The 23,012-nt window shown below is 47.2% G+C and overlaps 1 protein-coding gene across 1 annotated transcript in view; it reads left to right on the top strand.

Annotated features, from left to right (window-relative positions):
- Positions 1–20,963, top strand: part of ATXN7 (ataxin 7) — an 87,312-nt gene extending 66,349 nt beyond the window's left edge. The window contains 9 exon segments of the mRNA XM_057554953.1: positions 1,065–1,324; positions 1,808–1,890; positions 6,258–6,523; positions 8,017–8,215; positions 8,557–8,678; positions 13,000–14,035; positions 14,816–14,860; positions 14,862–14,883; positions 16,589–20,963. Of these exon segments, the coding sequence (XP_057410936.1) occupies positions 1,065–1,324; positions 1,808–1,890; positions 6,258–6,523; positions 8,017–8,215; positions 8,557–8,678; positions 13,000–14,035; positions 14,816–14,860; positions 14,862–14,883; positions 16,589–16,698 (2,143 nt within the window). The 3' untranslated portion in view covers positions 16,699–20,963.
- The last annotated feature ends 2,049 nt before the right edge of the window (positions 20,964–23,012 follow it).

Genomic DNA, 23,012 nt, shown 5'->3' with positions numbered 1-23,012 from the left:
AGAGGCCGTGGCATCTTGCAGTGTCTCTGCTGCTGTTGGGCTGTTCCAGGTACAGCTGTTTGGTGGTATTTGTCCTGGTTGCTAAGCCCGCAGCCTCTGCTCATCTGTCAGAAGTGCAAGTACAGGAAGCTTGGCTTTCGTTCCTGGAGCTGTCAGAGAGCCAAAGAAAATGCCAGTACAGTGTGTAAGTCATTTGCCCGCTTAACAGCTGTTAGAGCACTGACTCCACTGGGCGAAGTTTATAAAACCTCATCAATCCAAATCTTCTTTATCTGTAGCTGGGCTTTAGACGGGGACCAGGCTAACTGTCAGCTTTGTACCAACATTTGCCACCCAAATGACAGTATCAGTAAGATTCCAGAAAAAAGTCAGTTCTTGGTTAGTGATACAGGTATTCAGTGCTCACCAGCTGAGTGCCAGGCACTTAGAGTCCAGGCTCCTATGGAGAAACCTTCCTTTTTCAGGGACTGGAGAATTACCACGTCAGTGACACATCGTATCCTAATTAAACATTGGTCTTCCTCATTGACAGAGGCAGAGCGCCTCTTCTTGGAGATACATTGTTAGGGACATTTGAGTTCTTCCAAGTCCTTAGTGACATTTCTTGGAAATGTTCTCTAGTTTCAGTTGTTCTTTTCGCTGCTCACTCATTTTACTTTATTTTGGTGGATCATTTCTTAAAAGTGACAGCTCTCAAAAGATATCCTCTAAAGGTCCTGCCACAGTCTTTGGTCCTTTTAGACCTTTTCATATTTTGCTTCTTGCAGGAATTACATTGGGTAACGGGCTCATGTGTAGGCTTGTTCTGGAATGATGATAGACCAGGTAAATTTGATGGTTCCGCTGGAGCTTTCTGCTGCTCCAGAAGGGCTTACAGACTGAGTAAAAGTCTTACTGAGTTTTCTGCGTAGCCCTAACAAATTTTCATAATGTGTACCTTTGGGAGCCTAGCTCTGCACGGTGCACAGGTAGACCCAGGCTCTGCCCTCGTCCCTCTGGCTCACCAGTCACCCTGGGCTGCCAGGGCACTCAGGTGCTGGTGTTCTCACTTCCCCCTACGACAGCATGACGCCCTCTGTCCAAGTGGAAAAGATTCCTCCGAAGATGGATGGCGCACTACTGAAATCTGCGGTAGGGCCAGTCTGTCCTGCTGCTGTGAGTTCCTCAGTCAAGCCTGGCCTTAACTGCCCCTCAATACCAAAGCCAACCTTGCCTTCGCCTGGACAGATTCTGAATGGCAAAGGGCTTCCTGCACCGCCTACGCTGGAGAAGAAGTCAGAAGATAACTCCAATAACAGGAAATTTTTAAATAAGAGGTTATCAGGTAACTTCATATTTTCTCTCAGTATTTCTTTCTGTATTAATTGGGCATTCCTGGGAGAGCAAATCAACTGTTATCTGTAAGTCCTCTTTTTGAAACTGGCCAACTTCAGCTTTAGGATGAAGTTCCTTAAGCAGTGCCTTTGAGCTCTTCATTCTTGGTTTTAAAGTGCACGTGTGTGGGTAGGTGACGTAAAAGTAGCTTTCTAGTGGGGTATTCCTAAATGGAGTAATGAGTAATGCTGCCTTAAACAGTCTCTTTCCTGTCATCTGGTGGCGAGAGTCCCCACTCTCTTAGAGATGTTGTGGCTTTCTAGTGGCGCTCGTTCGTACTTTGTATATTTTATATTTATTGATAATGTGATAGATTTGCTTCAAGTTATAATTGGTCTGAGATAGGAGAATCTCAGATTTCTCCTATTTTATTATTTTCAAAATAAATGAAGCAGCGTTTGAGCCCACTGTAATGTCTGTGTGCTTTTGACAGAAAGGGAGTTTGATCCTGACATCCACTGTGGGGTCATCGATCTCGACACCAAGAAGCCCTGCACCCGGTCTTTGACATGCAAGGTAGGGGGCTCCTGGGCAGAGCCCGATGCTCCAGGAAGCTCGGGGACCTGGGCTGTGCAGCACTGCTCCCCAAGCGTCTCTCACTCACAGGGCATCTGCTCTGAGGATTGTTCTGAATTTTTAAGTGAGGGAATGACTCCGTTTTGATGAAGAACGCCTCAAGTTCAGAAAACGTGGAGCCTGTTGTTACAAACTGCTATCTTAAGAGGGGTTTTGCCTCCAGTGAGCCTTACTGTATCCAGGGGAATGGTGTTTTTTCCTAATCAATCTGTTATTTTTCAAAGCTTTTTAAAATATTTCCTCATAGAAATTTGAGAGGCTCCCCTTTACTGTGGTTTAAATTGTACTGACTTGGAATGAGTCCAGAAATTTCCTTTGCATATATGTGAATATTCTTAAAATGTTTGTGTTATCTCTGGTTCTTCAATTTTACAGCTACTTTAAAAATATCTGTGACTTTGAGATAGCTTTATTTTTTTAGTTCTAAAAAAAAAATACTAGGTACCACATAATCTAATGTATATGTAAAACCCAAGAAAATGTAAAGATTCCCCCTTTCTATCCTGAGTTTTCCTTTGAAATGCCAGTATGCTAGTGAGAAGGCAGTATATTTGCTATAAAATAAGGGTTGACATGGGGTGGCCTCTGGCTTCAGTAGACCCCCTTCATAAATGAGCATAAAGGCTTATGTCCCCAGCCACCCTGCAGAAGGGTTCAAAAAGTATTAAGAATCATTGCCTTGAAGTAATTTTAAAACCCTTGTTTAAAGGAGGAGGTTAAAAATTATAAAAATTAGTGTTGTTCTCTAAAAATTAATAAAATTTTTGATGTATTATTTTAAGTTTTACCAAAGATTATGTTTGAATAAAGAAATTCAGACTCCACTCCAGCCCTAAACAGTAGAGGAACGTTAAAATCTTCAGAAACGGGAAACGTTATTTCTCGGTAGTTCTTACTTTAATTTAAATTTCTAATTTAATTTTAGCGTGTGGATTTTATCTTGCAACAATGGTACTGAATCTTGTGAGGAACCAGGTTGGTCAAAAGCACCTTTAAATACCTAATTTTTAAAGAATTATGGATTCTCTTCCCAGAGGAAAACATATATACACATATATATTCTGAATTTTGCATTTTATTTCAGAGGTAGACGGTCATCCCCACTCCAATTGCACCGTTGAATCTCTAGGTTAAAAACTCCTCAGGACAGATTGCTTTGTTTTATATAATATTAACTGGACACATCGAGTGGTGTGTTGTTTGACAGTAGCCAGTTGAGCTCTGTAGAACCATGTCCTGTTCAGCTGCCCCCGAGGGAACTTGTGAGTGTGTGCCTCAGCCCTGCTCCACGCCGTGTCACACTGCCAACCCCTCTCTGCTCTCTTCCTGCCTACCTGGCTCTCGGAAACATAAATTTCTCAGTATTGTGATAACCTGTGGTCAATGAAGGATGCTTGCTTTACCCAGGGTGCTCTTTTTTAATCATTTGTGAGGCATGCTGGTGAACCAAAAGCTTTATCAACTCCGAATCTGCAAGGAATTTGACCAGCCTTCTTCCTGAACCTTCGTTGGCTTTGTGTCGATCCTGCATTTTTCCCCCATCTTCCTTTTCAAGTCGTGTATGCTCTCCACGTGTCCTGTTAAGGGTGTCATTACCGTCTGTAGCAGGGCGCTAAGCCTGTCTTTGCGTTCGCATGCATCCTCATCCAGGCACGCCGTGAGTTCGGCATAGCGCTGGCAGAACGTGCAGCGTTGTGGCTGGCCTGCCCTTGCACAGAACACCCTTACTTTCTTTCCGTGTCCTGTTTGTCAGTGCTTCTCCCTCTCCTTGGCTCCGCTGCGGCCCGAATCCATTCAGCGGTGAGCTAATAAACACACTGGAATGCTTGACATGCAAGCGGTGGGTCTTGCATGTCAAAGACCCAGCTGAACGTCCCCCACGCTGCTGCCCAGATCTCTCCTGTCTTAGACTGAGGACGTTGTCCGTTCTCTTTGCTGTCAGGGCATCTACTGCTGCCCACTCCTGTCACTCTGTCGTCTGCCTGCCACCCTCACTGTCCCCTCCTCACTTCCTCATCTGTCCAGTGTTCTGTGTCCTCTGTGCCTTCCATGCAAGTAGATTTGGGCTCCTCTCAGGGTAGAAGCATTTACTGCACACATCTGCGGGCACAGACCTCCTTCTGGGCCTCAGAGGATACAGGCTTGAACAAAATCAAGGCGTGGCTCCTACCCTTTTGGGGCTTACAGTCTAATGGAAGAGATGAAGATTAACTTGGTAATGACTCAAGTAACTGTAAAAGTTACCACTGATGGGTAATAAAAAAGAGAGGCCTGTGTAATGACAGCCTTCGCTAGGGGAACTGAGTCAGGGCAGGCTCCTTTGCTGTAGGAATACTGGGCTGAAATCCATATGATTTGTCTGGGCAGAAAGGGGTGGGAGAGGCAGAGGAGACAACCTTTGCGAAGGCTCTGGGACGGGGCAGGACAAACAGCTTAGGGTCTGAAGGGCAGCCAGGAGGCTGCGCAGGAGGAGGAGGCGGCACCTGGTGCCAGAGGAGCAGGGAGCAGGGGTGTCAGAGCGTGCAGCGCCCCGGGCCTCCGTGCAGCTGCTCCTTATCCTGTGCGCCTTGGGCAGCGCCCCACAGAGTTCTGATGGCGAGGAGGGGGCATCAGGGTTGTGGCTGGAAGATTCTTCAGAGCTCAGGGCAAAGGCTATGTACTCTTCAAACCAAGCTGGGAAAACACTGATCGTCTCTGCCTACTTTCTTCACTTGGTCTTCCCGCGCTAGGCACCAGGGGACATGCAAAGGTGAGGAGAGGCTTCTGTATCATCTGTCTGGAGAGACAGGCAGGTGGACCCCCAGTGACGTATATTCGTTTGTTCATTCAACATGTATTGGGGGGCCATTATTTTTATCTGGTTTTTGTTTGGAGCATTTATGGCGTGCCAGGTGCCGTACTAGGTGTTGGTACAGCACTGAACAAAACAAAGGTCCTTGTCTTCACTTAGGGTTACTTTCTTGTGGATATATTACATATTAAAGAAAACCAAGTAAAATCTTAAAAAGAAGCTCAACACATTTTTCTAACGATCTGTGTGCCAGGTTAGATTTTGGGTGAACATAGTTTGCAGTATATGTGGTATGGACGTAGGTTATGTTATTGAACCGCAAAAGGGAATTAGAAGCCTAACTCCCCTTAAAATCCCTTAAATTGTAGCGAACATGTAAGCCTTTAGAGCAATACATTTGTATAATGTGTGTATAATGAACACACAGAAAGTATCATTTGTAGTATTGTTGTAACATAGAAGAGGGAAGGATTTATGTAGATGAACTCATATTTGGGAGGTGTGATTTGGGGCTGCTGTGGTTAGTGGCTCCTTGCATTTTTTTCTTTACAGACGGAGGCCCTAAGCAGTATGGAGTGGTCAGGTTTACTTGATCATTCTTCTTCTCAAGAGTAATTTCAAATTTCTCAACAATGTGACCGTTTTGGGGAGGTCCAAGAGGGAGGGGATCTAGGTATACATATAGCTGATTCACTTCATTGTACAGTAGAAACTAACACAACACTGTAAAGCAGTTATACTCCAATAAAAAAAAAAAGAATGTGACCATTTTTAAATTCTGAGGTTAGACATTGTCTCTGGATCCAAAAATGCTATCCCATTGTCTTGCTTTCCGTAGTGAGTGTCTTTCGATAGGGACTCATGCTGGTTTGCGTCGTTCCCTGTGCACAGCCTGTCTTCTTTTGGCCTCTTACTCTTTAATCCCCCCAGGTCTCCCTCGGCCTGTCTCCAGGATGCTGTGAGCCCTTCTCTCTCTGTGTAGCATTGCCACAGGAATAAAGAAACAGTTGTGTTTAATTTTTACTCTCTGGCAGTTAGTGAAAGAAGACTTTGTGATACGTATTTTATGGAATAAGTGCTTCTTCCCTGTTAACATTCAAAACTCTGAATGGCCCAAAGGGGACTTCTCTAGCGGAGTTGGTAACAGCTCTGATCAATGAATTGTTCCTGTGGCACAAAACACGAGGACCTGTTACCTGTTTGTATCTACTGTTTGCCCCCCAGTTACATACCTGGTGGCACGGTTAACATTTCTTCTTTCTTCTGGTGGAAATTACATCACCAGGTTCTTATACATTTGGAGCCTGGAATTTCTGCTTCTAACTATTAGGGAAAAAAAATCATACTCTTTAAGATTTTTAGCCTATCGGATACTGAGCAGCCTTTGATTAAGCTAATGGTCCAAATTGCTTTTTTATTGGCATTGGTATTTTTTGATGTATGGCAGAAAAGATTATTACTGAGATTCCTCCATTTCTGGTTGTTTGTTTTTGTTGTTGTTGTTTTTGGTCTGTAGACACATTCCTTAACCCAGCGGAGGGCTGTCCAGGGTAGAAGAAAACGATTCGATGTGTTGTTAGCCGAGCACAAAAACAAAACCAGGGAAAAGGAATCGATTCGCCATCCGGACTCTCAGCAACCAACGCAGCCTCTCAGGGACCCGCATCCCACTCCTCCTAGAGCTTCACAGGAGCCACACCAAAACCCTCACGGAGTGATTCCTTCCGAATCGAAGCCTTTCGTAGCTAGTAAACCTAAACCTCACACCCCTAGTCTTCCAAGGTAAGCCACGTCCTCCAGCCCTCCCTCCCTCTTTCAGAGAACAGACGTGCAGACTGTAGAGCCCCGGTGTATCGTGATGTCGAGGACAGACGTCAGGCTCGCTACGAGAAGAGATGTTTTTCTAATGGGGTTTTACTTTAAGAAAAAAAAACGTTCATCACTGAGTTTCAACCAGGGCTGTTTGTGGCCAAATGCAAGCAGCAGAGTAAAGCTAGAATTATCTGTTCTGCCCCTGCTCAGCGTTTGGTGTCTCCTGACCCTGTTGAGTAGGGCTGCAGCCCGGATCCTGCCCGCAAGTTAGTGATGGGAACGTTTCACATGGCTTTGGCAGCCATTTCCCATTCATTTGTCTTGCTTCTTGCAAAACACAGCAGTTGGGATTCTTGCTGGGGACAGGCATTCAGCCTGAGTCTTTACAGCATCCATTTACAACATGTTTTTTCATTCATTCATTTGGGGGCCCAAGTGTGTATTAGTCATTTGAGCTGTGTAGTGAGCAGCAGGTCAGAACTTAGACACATCCCTTGGAGACAGTGATGGTGGGCTGAATATATGTGTGTGCGTGCTTGTATATTTAACCAAGTTGAAGTAAAGGACTTGGTACCCACTTTCCAGAAAGAAGGGAAAAAGAAAGTCATAGAGAACGAGGGTTTTGAGTCTGGGCCGAGGGCTTCTGCTTAGGAATGTGCCAACCCTTGGGTGCTGTTGCTTGATTAACCTTTTACCCTCACGTGTCTTGATTCTTGAAATGGTCACATGAGGGATGGAAGTGCCTCCCTCTTGGAAACCTGAGTGTGCACGTGAGCCTGTCCCCACATGGGCCCCCTGGTTTCCGAACAACACGGTTGGAGGAGTGATCAGAGGAGGTGCCCGAGGATGTGGCCAGGCCCAGGCTGTCGATTCCTTAGCAAGTCCTTTCTTTGGGCAATTTCATTAAAGTTTTTCCATCTATTAAAAAATAGGCTTAAGCCTAGAAACACCAGGCCTTTATGTGTGTTGGAAAAGCACACTGCTGTCCTTGAGTTACATACTCTAGATTACCCACATAAAATGGTAAAGCTACCTTCTTTTATCACCTCCTGTCCCTCTTAGGTTATTTTAGAGCATATTATCAATTACCTCATTGATTGCCTTAGTAACCCAGTTCCAGATGAAATTTGAACAGGAATCAAAGAAAGAATTCTCTTAAATTCCACATGTATTTCGCCTTCTTTGGGGAGAATAGGAGGCGGACGAGGTGGCTATGGAATAGAGAAGTGGTTATAAGTTACTTTGGTTAGACCGGGCAGATAGCTGCATTTGACATCGCGCGGTTCGGGAGAGAGGACCCTTCACTCCCAGGCCCCCTGGATCAGCATCTGTGTCCCTAGTGCTAGTGGTGGAGCCCAGACCTCCCCGGATGGTTTTGGATACATTGTTGTATCTGAGTTAAGGCGGCTGATTCCCAGACATGTGATGTGATCTGATCAGTGCTGCACTTTCTACTCACCAAGGCCTCCAGGCTGTCCTGCTCAGCAAGGTGGGAGTGCCCCCATTGACCCGCCTCCAGTCCATGAATCTCCACACCCTCCCCTGCCTGCCACTGAGCCAGCTTCTCGGTTATCCAGTGAGGAGGGAGAAGGCGATGACAAAGAAGAGTCTGTTGAAAAACTGGACTGTCATTATTCAGGTCATCATCCTCAGCCAGCATCTGTAAGTTCCACATCCGCCCCCGCGCCAACCCTCCCCACGCCGCAGGGACAGGGCACTGCAGGGGGGCGCGCCGGGGACCCGGGCATGCCCTCCGGTCCATGCGGGGCGAGGTCAAGGTGCGAGTGCAGCTCAGAGCAGGGCGCCCCGAGGCAGCATGCACTCGGTCGGGTGCATCTCCTGCTCTTCCCGTTCTCTTCCATGACACTCAGGGCTAGGCATTGTCACACTCGTGCTTCACAGCCCTCGGTCCTCAGTAAGCACCGTCTGTCCTCGCCGCTCCTTCCCGGGCCGCACGCCCTCGGAGTTAGCGAGTCTGAGCGTGTGCTCTCTCTCTCTCGCAGTTTTGCACATTCGGGAGCCGGCAGATTGGAAGAGGCTATTACGTGTTTGACTCCAGGTGGAACCGGCTTCGCTGCGCCCTCAACCTCATGGTGGAGAAGCATCTGAACGCGCAGCTGTGGAAGTGAGTGCCCGTCCCACCGCCTCTGGGGGCGGGTAGCACACCAGGGCTGCATCCTCTTTGTTTCTTATGGAGCTGATTCAATGAAGGTCATGGTCTCTGAGATGAACACGTGGCCTTTGACCAGCCTTGGAGGAAGGGCCCTCATCATTCGTACACTCACTCTTGGAGCAAATGTGTCTTGTTCTCGGTGCTGGGGTTTCAGGCCGAGGGACTCCCAGATGGACGGAGCTCACCTTCTAGGTCGGGGAGAAATGCGAAAGCCAGTCAACAGAACATAGAGATCATAGCTTGTCATAAGGGAGATAACAGAAACGGTAATAACCTGTAGCACTTACTGAGACTACTGTAGGCCAGGCACCTTAGCAAATACAATTTTCACACCTTGCTGTGTCAGGTGGCCTGGATTATTCCTGTTTTACAGATATTGAAACTGAGAAGCAAGGTCACACAGAACGTTAGAGGTGGAGCCAGGGTTTGGACCCACCTAAGAGCTGAGATGGGAAAATAACAGGACGGAGGGATTCATGGAGAGCCCGTCTTAAGGGGCCCTTGAGCTGAGACGAATGGATGAGAAAGAGCAGCCGTGGGGCTGGCGGGGAGGAGTGGGTTCCAGACAAGGAGAACCGTGTGTGCGAAGGTCTTGAGTCAGAAAAGAACGTGGCTTGTTTGAGAAAGAGCAAGAAAGTTCCTGGAACAAGAGGAGATCCGAGAGGTCACATGACGCTGAAATTGATTGAGGGCCCTGAGGAGCTGCCGAGGGTGTTAGGGAAAGGAGCCATTCGCTCTGGTTTACAGTTGAAAGCAAGACGATCGTCTCGTGTGGCCTTAGGCATGCCGTTTCCCCAACGTGATGTTAAGTGGAAGAACAGTTCCGTGGCCCGAAAGGTTTATTAGCTCAGCCTTTCCTGAAGTAAAGTAGTTTTTGTTACTGCAGGACTTCTCAAAGCCTTTAATGGGCACGGTCCATTGTGACTCTCAAAGCAGAGGATATCGTGTATAATGCGGACTGTCTCCCAGGCTCTTTTGACCTGGGAACCTCTTTTAGGGGAGCATCCTGGGGACTAGTGTTTGGTGGAACCTACTTCGGGAAGCACTGAGCTTTGCTAAAGGGGGCTGTCCAATAATAGTCATCCCAAACCCTCCATTTGGGCGTCAGTTACTAGTGCCTCCCTGAGTGGGCTCTGCGAGTACATCTATTTTTGCCTCTCTGCTTTGCTTGCCTGATATAGTCAGAGGAAGCTGTCAGAGACCTCGGGTAGTCCAAAATCCAGAGAACCATCCCCATGGTCGTTAATAGGACTTGCACTTGTTCACGGTGAAGCCCAGCCCCAGAGCAGTGTTACTCTGCTTTGTTTCATGTTTCTTCCTGGTTCTTACTAGATAAGAACCTTTACCAAGGAACAGTGTTCTGAACCAGAGACAGACTTGGGCAGTGGTTTGTTGGGATTCTTTGGGGGGTGGCCTCATATCAGAAAACTTTAAAATGCATGAAATCTCAGCTTCTTACCTGGCGGGACCTGGAGAGCTCGTTGAGCTCACAGAACTATGGGTTTAATGTACTCCTAAGGGTTTAGAAGGGTCCTCAGAATTTTTATCCCCATTATATTGGTAAGTGGTTTATGGCCAGTGGTTTGGGTTGAGAGAGTTTCGGTTCCTAATGGCTTGTGTTGGAGAGGTTTTCTTCTGTGTGCTGTGAGCTTCTGAAGAAGCAGGATCCTGAAGCTGACTCCACTGTCTGTGTCCCTCTGTTCTGACAGAGGCTCACCGCCTCATCCGTCACTTGCGCCCAGTGAGGAGGAAACCGTTCTTTCTGTTGACATGACCTTTGGTTTTGAAAAAGTCAATTCGGCAGAGACAGACGGACCACTCAGTGATGAGCTGGCACACGGCCTGGGGCGGGTAGGGGCTTGCAGAGAGGTGCGGGGCCCGGTGCTTGAGGAGGCCAGTGCTGCCGGCACAGGAGTGGGGGCGCCGGTGCTTCTCACCCAGAAGAGAACTGTTCTCCAGGTGGCATCTTTGAGGCACTCAAGGAAAGTCTTGAAGTCGGCCAGGTCCCATCCTGCTGGCTCAGCCGCAAGTCCTCCCTTCTGCAGAGAGCCCCGGCAGCACTCTCCTCGGCCCCTTATACCCTTTAGTTACTGTGGTTAACTTCGGGATAAGTGGAGGTGCAATTTCAGCCTGGCAGTGAAGTCAGTTATCTTCAGTGTGTGGAGTCTCTGGGCAGCAGTGAAAGTAGACCAGCTCTTCCTCTGGAGCATGGCCACGACCCAAAAGGCCGTTTGCAAGCTCCTGTGAGTTCTGACCGCTGCTTGCGTGCTGTGACTGGGGACCACTATTGCACTTCCCCTACGGAAGGGCTGGGATGGTGATCAAAAGGTTTTGTGGTTTGGGTTTTCCTTTTTCTAATTTAATTTTTTAGATTGATAATAAAGTCACTTGGCTAAAAAAGGAAACATGAATATAAAGAGGCATACAGTGAAAAGTTTTAGTCCCCCTGGCCCCCATACTCCTGTTTTCTACCCACTCCTCACAGACAGAAGCAGTTTTATCCGTTGCTCGCGTTTCTGAGTTCATGTGTGCAAACACAGGTCAATATGACTACCTCTTCTTTTTTTGTCTCTTCTTTATGCAGAAGGTAAGAAATGACTTAAAAGAGCTTTTTTAAGAGAAACCAGTCATGTCATCCAGAGAGGTCCACATCCTTGCCCCTATGGAAGGAAGCCTTTCCTTTTCACAGGATTTGGTTGTAGCAGGCTGGCCCTTAGGCCCGTCTTCCTAAGCCACCTGGTGGCCATGAGAAGCCAGTGCGCCCAGGGAGCCGGAGCCCCTGTGCTGCGTTTCGAGCAGAGCTTCTCACAGGTGCCAGTTGCCCTGGGGATCTTGTTGAGATACACAGCACGATGAAGGAGGTCTGGGGTGAGGCCCAGGGACTCAGCATCTCTAGTAAGCCTCTCAGGTAATGTCAGTGCTTATCCTTCGTGAGTAGCACGGGGATAGAGCCCGGCTTCTCAGCCTTGGCTTCACACTGGAATCTCCTGGAGAGGTTTAGAACTTACTGACGCCTGGACCCCACCCCGAGATTCTGGTGTGGCCCGTCTGGGTGTGGCCTCAACTCCACAGGTGATTCTGACGTGCAGCCGCAGTTGGGAAGCACTGACTTAGGGCCAGAGCCACACTCTTGAGTGGGAGTTTTAAGGCTGGTGCGCACACTTGCAGTTGTTAATTCCGTTTATTAATAGCTATAGTCCTTCTCAAAACGCATGTGGAAAGCCCTTGGGCAGCAGTCTAGGCCAGCGCTCTCACTTGAAGGGTGAGGAGCCCGGCCCCCGCTGGTGCGGCGCCCGGATCAGCCAGAGCTGCCCGTGGAGGCCGGGAGCCGGGCAGTCTTGGCACTTGGCTTCCAGTCAGGCCGTTTGCTGTTTGCCACCTCAGGGTTTATTATGCCATTGGGGTTTCTGAGATTTTGGCGCCATCACATTTTAAAAATCGGAGCTAAAATAAAAGCCGGGGTGGGGGGGGGTCCTCCCTGGTTTGAGTGTTTGAATACATACTTTACCCAAATATTGTAAACAGAACACAGTGTTAGTGCACCGTGACCAGAAGTCCCCCTGAGATTTGGGGGCTTTGTTCCCTTGTACAGGCATTGAGGCCAGTAGCTGGGACCTAGCAGTTGTTAGTAACTAGTTGTGCCCTTCCTTTTCCCTCGTTCGTTCATGAGTTCTCTCAGCGTTTGAGCGCCTTCTGTGTGCCAGGCACCGTGCTGGATGGACAGTGGTAAATCAGCTGTGGATTGCTCCGTCTGCAGAGATGCTAGACAGTGATCATCGGTCCCACGTTAAAACTACCAGACTCTTCCAAAGTCTGGGAACAGGGGGCAGTGCGGGAGCGAAGCGAGTCAGGACGGTCAGGACAGTTTTCCTAAGAAAGTGATGGTGGGCTGAAACAGAAGGGTAAGCAGAAGTTGGGGTGAGAGTGCTGTAGGCGGAAGATACACAGGGTCTCGCTTCACGGCCTGGTCTCGGAACTGAAGGAAGATCAGTAGCCAGGATCATGGAGTTCGGGGTGCCGGACGGGAGGGTGCGGGGTACGTACCTACGGCCGCAGCACCGGTGAGGCACACGGCCTTACAGGCCGTTGTTCTCAGAGCGCAGGAAGGCATTAAGAATCTGAAGGGGAAAAGTGACCCTCTGTGTGGCCCAGCATCTCAGCGCGATCCCTGTGACCAAGGGGTGTGTTGAGTGCCAGAGGTGAAGGGAGTGTCCTGAAAGTTGCCACGAAGGGCAGTGGTGGACGTTGCTCAGGCCCCTCTTCTGTTCCGCAGGAAGATCCCGCCAGTGCCCGGTGCCGCGTCGCCCGTCTCCACACGTGCTCCTCACCGGACGAACTCTGTGCCCACAGCACACTGTGGGGTCAGCCACCTGGCGGCAGCCACCGTGTCCCCCTCCCCGGTCCCGCTCTCGTCCGCCTGCGTCTCCCCCAGTAGCAAGTCGGTACCCGCTCATGGAACCACGCTGAACGCACAGCCCGCCGCCTCCGGGGCCGTGGATCCCGTGGGCAGCATGCAGTCCCGACAGCTGTCCTCCTCCTCGTCCTCCCCCTCCACGCCCTCCGGCCTGTCCTCTGTGCCCTCCTCCCCCATGGCCAGGAAACCTCAGAAGTTGAAATCTAGCAAGTCTTTAAGGCCCAAGGAGTCTTCTGGTAACAGCACTAACTGTCACCACGCGACTAGCAGTGCCGGCAGCGGCGGCTCAGGAAAGAAACGCAAAAACACTTCCCCGCTGTTAGTCCCGCCCCTCTCCTCCTCCTCCTCCTCCTCCTCCTCCTCCTCCTCCTCCTCCTCCTCCTCCTCCTCCTCCTCCTCCTCCTCCTCCTCTTCTTCTCATTCCATGGAGTCTTTTAGGAAAAACTGTGTGGCTCACCCTGGGCCTCCCCACCCCGCGGCGGTAGCCTCTCCCCACGGCGTCGGCCTCAACTGTGTGGCCGGCAGAGCGAACTCGGTGAGCGGCCGGCACGAGCAGCCCGGGCGGGGCGCCCCCGGCGGGAGCCCCGGCGAGTCCATCAAGAGGATGAGCGTGATGGTGAACAGCGGCGACTCCACACTCTCCCTCGGCCCCTTCGTGCACCAGGCTGGCGAGCTGCCCGTCAGCTCTCACGGCGCCTGCTCCCACCCACACACTCCTCTGGACAAGCTCCTAGGCAAGAAAAGAAAGTGCTCGCCTGGCTCGAGCGGCATCAACAGCAGCAGCGGCAGGCCCACCAAGGTGGCCAAACTGCCGGCCGTGAACAACGTCCACGTGAAGCACGCGGGCCCCAGCCCGGGGCCGCCAGGACTGGCAAACAGCTCCCTCCTGCATCAGGTAGGACAGGGCCTGGGAGCCCCATGGGGAGGCCCGTGGCCCCTCCCGTGAGATCTTCCGTCAGCTCGGAGACCTGTGTGGTCGGGTTGGTGGGTTTGCCTAAAAGCCGGTGTCCAGCTTTGCGGGGCCTTTTAAGATAAGGGGGGGGGGGGTTGGTGGCCGGATGGAGGCCAAACAGGCTCCTCCTCTCTGCCTGACTCTGTGATGACCCGGAGGGCGCTCCTGGGTGAGGGGGCCGCGACAAGTGCGTTTCGGCGGCCAGTGCTGCGGACACCGTCGTGCGTGACGGCAGACCCCTCCCGGAGGCCGGCGGGCCGTGTTCCCCGGAGAGCGGTCCTTCGGTGTGTTTTTCTGAAGAAAGCTGGGCTAAAATCAGACTGATCTAGAAAGGGATGATTTAAATTTGAAAGAGACCGTTTAATATTTTTCCCATCAAAGAATTTCAGAATTTTAATTTTCTTGTTAATTCTCTGCCTATTTTTTCTCCTCCCTGTTTTCCAAGGAGGCAGGAAAACAGCATTTACTATGGGCAGAGCAGAAGACTAAAATCTTGTTTAAGTTAACAGATTGAAAAGAAATCTGAACGTGACCCACTTGTAGAGAAGGGCTGTCTGGCCTTCGGATTCCTTTCTGACCGTGGCTTTCTCAGGCGGTGTCTTGTCTTTTCCCCACTCTTCCCCTGCTGCTGTTTCCTCCTGGCCTTCCCTTCTGTGGCCGCTTCCTCCAGCTCCCTTTCTCTTCTGTCCAGGTCCTCTCTCATCTTGTTATTTCATTCAGCAGGATACCTCCTGTCCTTGCTTACAAGCAGGAATTTCAGCGGTGTCACCCCCAGAGCCCTACTTTAAAATGTGAGCCTCTTTTTTGTTTTGTTTTGTTTTGTTTTTTTCCCTTCCTCATCTTCAAAACTGAACTTAAATGCCAGGCTAGAACTTTTCCAGAAAATACCAAGAAGTTTCTTCATGTGATAGAAGTTTCCCTCCAATATCTGTGTGAATTAATACTCAGTGCCAAAGGTATGGGGAAAATAATTATGCACAAATTTAGGTAGCAGCTGCTTCAATTCTTCTCTCTGAGCCACAGATACATATGGGCTATTCGTGTGTTGTTTGGGTCTCTTTGAACAGGGGTTCCTGGACAAGTGAAACCTTCTTGATTTGTAGTTATTCCTTCTAGTTTAATGATAAGCATAAAAACACAGTGCAAACACTGTAAGAATCCATCCCTTAATAACTCCCTTCTGGGTGTAGTTTCCTGATTCACATGAATCCCGGGAGGGATGTCCCACTGCCTCGGGATGCCCACGCCAGTGTCACTGAGTGCGCCGTCTTCACGCAGACGCCGCTGCGGACCTTACTGCCCGCCAGTGTCAGAAGGCGAGGAAGAGGCCGGGTGGGTGCAGCAGAGAGTGACAGTGTCTGTGGGGAATGGGGGAGTGGGAGTCTCGTCTACACAGAGCAGCTGCTCCCAGAAGCTTGTTACCAATTTCAAAGAGAAACTGCTGATCTGGACTTGCGTGAGAAATTTGACCATTTTCTAAAGCTCTGTAGTCTTTCGTTTTGTTTTGATCTGGTGAAGCCCACACGTTTGCCAGCGAAGTTTGGCTCATGAGCTGCCAGTTTGCCACCTCTGATTTCCACCGTCTAGGCGGGGACCGTGTCCCACTAGGACAAACAGCGTAAGTTTGGGTTCTTAAAAGCAGTTTCATGTTAAGTTTGTATTTGAGAAAGATCTCCTCTGCAGTGGCATATTTTCTATTATGCTGCACAAATTCTAGGGGGGCCCATGGCTACAGATCAGAGGATGGATGAACCCCCAAGATGTTGCGTATTTTTACGTCTGTGATCATTTATCTGCAAGAGGGATCCTGTAGCTTTCTTCAGACTATCAAAGGGACCCATGACTCCAAAATGCTGTAAAGAAGGCTGCTTCTTAGACCAGTAGGGACCTGAGCTCGCTGTTCTCCGTGGAGCTGATTTTAAAGCAGAGATAACTGAACTGGTTGGAATCCCCTCAACAGCGGAATCAGTGCGACCTGCTGGGGAGCCTAGGAGATGGGGCTGGGTGCGAGCCCAGCCCCCGAGTTGATTCGTGGGCTCTGCCACCGAGGACCTAAAAATAGCTCACTGTGGGACTGTGAAGGCCGGAGTCCCCTCTCCCCGCCTCAGCACGGCCTTGGGTGTGAGTTTTCACACCTGTGTGGTGGCCCATTTGACCTTGTTCACGTCTCAGTTGACAACCTGGAATACCTTCAAGGAAACAGCATCAGTAAATAGAACCAAAAGGCAAACATGTGAGCCTTTTCTCTAAGCTAGAAATCCAGGCTGTGTCTCTTCTGGACAGTTTTCTAGAAGCCAGTCTTTTAGAAGGATTGTGCCCCAGGGCACAGAAAGCTTTTGAAAGCTAAAGCCAAGTTCTAGAGCTGCCTGCTCCTGGCATCGCCCAGTTGGTGGAGACGCAGTGGCCTCGGGAATACCTTGTTTAGAAATCAGGGCGGGGCCGTGTACAGCCACTTACTTACCTTTCGTTGTCTCCCCACCCCCTCTTTTTTGAAAGCCAAAGGCACGTCCCTGACAGCTGAAAATAGCACGGGGAGGAATAATCTGGACACTTTTGACGACAAGTTACACCTCCACTCAGCACTCTGGACTCCACGATGCCTTTGAGTCTGTTTTCCCAACCTCCTGTGGGCCTCGAGGGTAGAAATCTGCCGGGCTGTTGTTTTAACGAGGATGTCCCTGAAGCTTTGTCTGTAGCAGTGAGTACTCGTAAAGGACACTGGATCAAGTCCAGCCACCGAATTGCTTTTATCAGTGTTAGAGTGGTCTGGACTACTTGCTACAATCTGTGAGAAGTTCCTGTCTCGTTGTTGAACCTGTAGTATTTCACGGAGCCACTCTTGGAGGAGGTTGGCTGGCGAGAGTGTCTTGGCAAGAGCGTGACTGTAGACTTTTCTCCCTCCCTCCTCTCCCTGCCTAGTTCTTTCCTCACCCTGTCGTGTGTAGGTCCCTCTCCAGCAGTCAGGCGCCTTAACTGGAGACACCTCCCAGGGGCGAGCAGAGCTGCACCCCAAGCAGCCCTCTGGAGTAAGGGGGTCTGCAGCTAGGTTTTTATAGCAGGTGCCGGGAATGGAATATGGACGTCAGTGAGAGGCACCGTGACAAAAGAGCCTGTGTTTTTGCCCAGCCTTTTGCAAGTAATTTGGGATCAGAAGCCGTCAGAAGTTTCTAATGTACAAACTGGTTTAAAGCCATTGATGGCCAGAGAGCAAGTATACACCAGTTTAGAGGCTTACTTTTCATGGTACAAAAGCAATTCTGTGTGATTTTTTTTTTTTTAAAGAAAATGCAAATGCAAACAATTTTGATAATGGAAAGCCAAATTCTGGTGGGTGGGGAGGTAGACAGAAATCACTATGGGGGAAAATTTTCCAAGATTTCCAAAGAGATTGAATTTTTTTTAACTTTTGTTTTCATGTTAAACAGTATACAATTAGGTTGGTTGTCCTGCCCAGTCTCCTGTTTTTAAAAATTGCCTTTGTAACGTGAAATAGTTGGGAAGCAGCAGACTCTGTCGTTCACCAAGTCATTGATATACTTAAATGTTTCCAAGGCACTCGGTGCATTACCCGCAACCTCTTCTTTGGATACTGTCCTGGGACTAAGTGTAAATTTCCGCTTGGAGCACGCCCCATATTGTGTGTATCTGCACACCCCTTCCTGCCACTACACATGTTTATGTGGATGCAGTTGGGATGGGGAGCAGGCACCCAGGGAGGGGCGTTGGTGACTGTGAACACCTGCCCATGCGGCGATGACGGGATGCATGCGTAGTGTCTCCCAGTCACACCTCCTTTCTGGGGATTTACGCCTGCCATCTCACGGAGAGTTTCAGAGACCCTCCAGGATAGTGTTTCTAGAACCCCACCCCAAAAGGAAGAGCTTGATAGGTTAAGACGTCATTGATTGAGAAGGTGTCATTGAATTTGAGGGGATGAGCTGGAGCCCTTTAACAGATGATTCCACCACCACAGCTCCTGAAAGGAGAGCCAGGCACTTTTGCTTAGAAGAACACACAAAGCTGCCGAACACAGGGTAAATTTCCCAAGGTTCTGATCCTGGCCCTGGGCGGGGCTGGGACAGAGCCAGTCAGTGCATCCGTTTTCCTTGCAATTCTTGGGTTACAAACTTCAGTTTCAGGGAATTTTAAGTCAACAACAGGTAGAATGAATAAATACTTGGTTACCAGCCTAATAATGTGAATTGCTACAGAACTATTCTTATTATGTAAGGTAACAAAAACTTTATTCAGATACTTTAGCTATAAATTGATGTAAAATATTGATTTTCTTTTTAAAGGAAGGGGAGAACAGTATCTTGTTCACCTATTATGCAATCAGTCAGTAAATGTTTTAAAAATGATACTGTAAGAGAGCTTGTAAGAAGAAAGCACGGATGGGCCAGTTTGGTGTCATTAGGAGAGGTCAGTCTGGTTGTTCATCCCAGGAGATGGAGAGAAGGAGGTAAGAGGGAATCAGAACGTACTTAGTTGATTCCTTGGTGACAAGTGCAATGGGGTATGGGTAGAATTTATTTTCAGAGCCAAGGGGACTTGATGGTTATAAATAAAGTTGCTTTTAGTGATGGAATTTATAGACAGATCATGTTGTTCTGAAAGATGTGAATAGGATCCACGATAGCAGGTTGATGCAGAATAATGTAGATATTTAGATTAGCGAGTCTTGATCATTTGATTTCTTAGACTGAGGTTTTAATTGAAATTTCATTATTGTCTCCCGGTAGTACACAGAGCATCGGGGTTAGGAAATTAGCCATTTTGGATTTCTGCCTGCCACAAACAGACCTAAACAGTGCTATTAAATTTTAGACTGTTGTTCAAATATTGTATTTTCTCCTACAACTACTTTTTATTATGATGAACAATTAAGACCATTTAAAACACGGGAGTACAAGTATTTTTTTGAATTAAATTAACTTGCAAAAACCAAATTTGCAGTGGTTGGGTTGTTTCTAGACAGACTTTGGTATCAATTTAAAACCAAGATAATTTTTATATTCTTTCCAATAGAATTTCATGACAACTCCTGCAGTTTTCTTAACCTACAAAAAAAAAAAAAATGCTGCAATGATGAACAAAGAATTATACAAAACCTACTTTTGTATCTTTATTTTGGAATTTCTTGTTCTATTATAAATATGGAAGTATCCCTATTTGAGAAGACATATTTTGTTAAAAATGAATTGTACATATTTAAATATGTATTTTTGCACAGGTCTTTTTTTCGGATATCCTGTTTTGGTACAATTGAGATCATCTAGTATTTATTTATTAATTAATAAAAGTAAATACCTTTTTATAATTTGAAGTGGTTCACTGCCAAGCCAATAGTTCTAGAACCTGCCTCCTTTACGGTTTAAGGGATGCCTCTGTTCTGTGAAAGTCTTTTGTCCCTTTCAGTGTCTCGGGAGTGGATTCATACAGATGAAGTGGGCATTGTTTGCTTCTCCCTAGTTGCCTGATTTCCCAATAGACTACATGTAATAAGTGACACACTGCTTTTCTTTTGTTAGTGTTTTATGTGTGAGAGAGTGTGTGTGTGTGCACGTGCGTGCACGCGTGTGTGTGTGTGTGCGCCCTGAGCACATGTGTGTTAGTATGTGATGTGATTAAAACTAATGGGGAAAAAAAAACAAAAAAAAACTGAAAGTGCCTGAACCTAGTTTTAAGCTTAGACAGATACTTTAAAAAGACTTGAATGTTCAGTTGAACTTTTGGAGTTTGCTTTTTCCACCTAAATATTGTTACTAAAATTTTAGGGGAGGAGTTGAAAACCACCAAATGCTGGTAATTTTATAAGGTATTTTAAAATTAAGACCTTTTGGTTCACAGGAATTCAACTGGTGATGGATTGCCCGGTGGCACCAAGGGTTACAAATCTTCTTGTCAGCCAGCAACTTACACAATGTGTCTGTTTTGTTATTCACTGGTGAAATGCAGAGTTTAAGATAGAATATTTAAAATATTTTGTATTCCAAAAATATAATACAAAGTACCTCTGAGAACATTGAAAAAAATGTATAATTTGAAAAATGTAACTTATAAAGGCAGCTGTCTTCCTGCGAGAGTTCTGTTGCCAAGGAATTTCTTAATATCTCCCATTCTGTCCTGCGGGGGAAAAAGTTGGGCTTTGGAAAATGATTGTTAAAAGTTTCATTGTTTAGCAGAAAATAATCATTTTTACATTTTGTGCAAAACCTTTTACATTTTCAGATCATTTAAATGAGCGCTACATACTGTCAGTGTGAATGAATGTAGGGCCTTGAAAGCATTTTGCTGTGTTTTTTTTTTTGTTTGTTTGTTTTCTGTTTTTGAGCTTGGTTATAAAAGCAATCTCCTGTGTTAAAATGTGTGAATAGGTTGATCATTTGTACACATAATCAAGAGCATCTCAGCTGGACTTTGTGTTGGCTGCTGTATAGAACATGAACAAATGTCAAGGGATAGAAAATTACTTTGGATATTTAAAAGAGAAGAAATATATAGTCTATTTGTTTTGTAACAAGTTCTGTAAATAAAATAATTTATACTATTTATAAGAAAAAGTTGTGCTTTGCTTTATGAGAAATTAGTTTGTGGAGCAAACATGTTAACGGGCAATAAAACCAGGATTTCTCAATAAACAAGGTTGGCTGCATGGAATATTTTACATGTTTCTGCCTCGTTGTGATACTAAACCCTTTTCGATCTAGTCTGACTTTTCTTCATTTGTAGCATCAGACACCCTTATGAAGCTCAGCTTCCCTTCCATACCACCTAAAAACTTCTAAGGGCTTAGGATGTTTCTGTTCTTGGGCACAAAGGTTTGCCTTGGGTAAATTAATAACCGGGTAAACAGTGAACACTACTGTATTCTTGCCCTGTAGGTTTGTCAACAAAGGGAAGTTGATAGATTGAGAAATACATTCTGTTTGTACTGTTTGATGGCATATGGTCAGTTTTCGTTAGAGGTAAGTTTTTTGTGTGTTTTAAAAAATTTTTATTTTATATTAGAGTATAATTAACAATGTGTTAGTTTCAGGTATACAGCAAAGTGATTCAGTTACACAAGTATCTGTTGTTTTTCAGATTCTTTTCCCATTTAAGTTATTACAGAATGCTGAGGAGAGAGGTAAGTTTTTAATCCAGAGCTGGTCTGGTTTCTTCCTTGCTTTTACAGACCTCCCTCACTGGCAGTACATTTTGATATTAGGCACAGCATAATCTTTCATCTCTAGAAATTTGGCCGGTTTTACCATTTGCAAATCACTCTTATCAATTACAAATTATTTTTGTTGCTTAAAACAATGAAGGAAGCAACGGATTTGTGTACTGGAGCAAAGGTGCATATACATTACAGGAAGGAGTGAGTCTGGCTTCAGTCCCCACTGCCCTGCCCCTTGGACTTCCGTTCAGTCCTTAGATCAGCTGACTGCTCAAACTCATTCTTAATAAGTTCCCTGTGGATAACTCCTTTCACTTTGGATGTCCTCCTTAACCTTCACTCAAGGAAAAGGTTCAATCACTCAATCCCTTTACACTTTTTACTTCCGCTCTCTTGCAGATAACCTGGACCTGGACAGCAGGAGGCTATCCCAGTTCACGGAATGGGGGCTGGCAGTTTTGGATGCTAGCCTGTGGGAAGTGACCAGCAGAAAGGCAGGGTGAGGCCATTCTAGGCAGAGGGAGCACGCTGGGCTGACACAGGTGTGAAGAAATGCAGACTGGAGGACAGTTCTGGGTGAAGCTTGCTGGAAGGGAGGGGCGGACAGGGTGGGAGAAGTTGGCACCAGATGGTCAAGGACCTTAAATGTCACGGGGCCTTCATCCTCAGGAACATGCAGTTTAACCAGATGTAACTGTCAGAGCCCAGAGGTTTTCATGGTCCCGTCCCAGCACATGCAGAAATAATAGTCGTTCAGATCTTTACTGGTGACTCTGGCAAATCAAAGAAGCACCTAAATCTCTGTCCCTTTTTCTCGCATTTTCACTCTGGCCTCAAACTCTGTCTTTAGCCCCTACCCGCAACCCCCAAGTCGTCATCACAGAGCTCTCCCCTACATCAAGCCTAAGGTCCTCCCCTTTCGTACTCCACTTTCTGCTCTCTCAGTCCTCCCTTTCTCATAAGAAACTCTTGCTCCTGTTGCTAGTGGGACTGAAACGAGTCTTTCGCCTGGTAAGGCTGTGATTCTTGCACCTGTTATCTTCACTTTCCATAATCGGAGCTCATGGAACAAAGGTGGCACTGGCAGAGGATCTTTTCCAGGGGAGGGTGAGACCATCAGCCAAAGAGAAAGTTTTCGGGGGAAGGGGAGAATCTAACACTTATAATTTAATAATTTCTTAAAATCCCCATCACGTAGGGCCCTCCAATAAATGTGGAAGACAGAATGGACAGGTGAGAACCTTGGGACAAAAATCATTCATAAAGCTGTTGCAGTGATCCAGGTAAGAGCTATTAAGTTTCCAAACTAAGGCAGTGACCATGTGGATAAAGTGGGGACGGATTCCAGAGATCTCTTAAAGGTAGAACCAATAGAACTTGAGGTCTCATTGAACGTTCAAGGGAAGATTGAGTCTAAGATAACTTTAGAGATTTCTAGCTTGGCCAAACTGATTGAGGAGCCTTAACATGAAATACATGGTATGGCGATAGAGAAGGGAAAACATACTATAATGAATTTGAGTTGCCCATGGGAAATTCAAGTGTAGTACCCAGTGGCTATTTGTGTAGTCTGGAGCTTATGAGAGAGGTTTGAGCCTAAATAGAATTGGAGGGTTGTCTTTCACTGGGAGTGGATGAGTTCACCTAGGAAAATAGGTAACTATCTGGCTTATTATTAGTTAAAATAATACTCATCAAGTTGAAGGCCTAATGTGCCAGATACAGTACCAAGCACTTTATCTGCCTTCTCTCTCACAG

This window comes from Balaenoptera acutorostrata, chromosome 10 (genome assembly GCF_949987535.1).
Source record: "Balaenoptera acutorostrata chromosome 10, mBalAcu1.1, whole genome shotgun sequence".
Taxonomy (NCBI): domain Eukaryota; kingdom Metazoa; phylum Chordata; class Mammalia; order Artiodactyla; family Balaenopteridae; genus Balaenoptera; species Balaenoptera acutorostrata.
The sequence above is the reverse complement of the archived record's forward strand: the minus strand, read 5'-3'. Positions and strand labels throughout refer to the sequence as shown.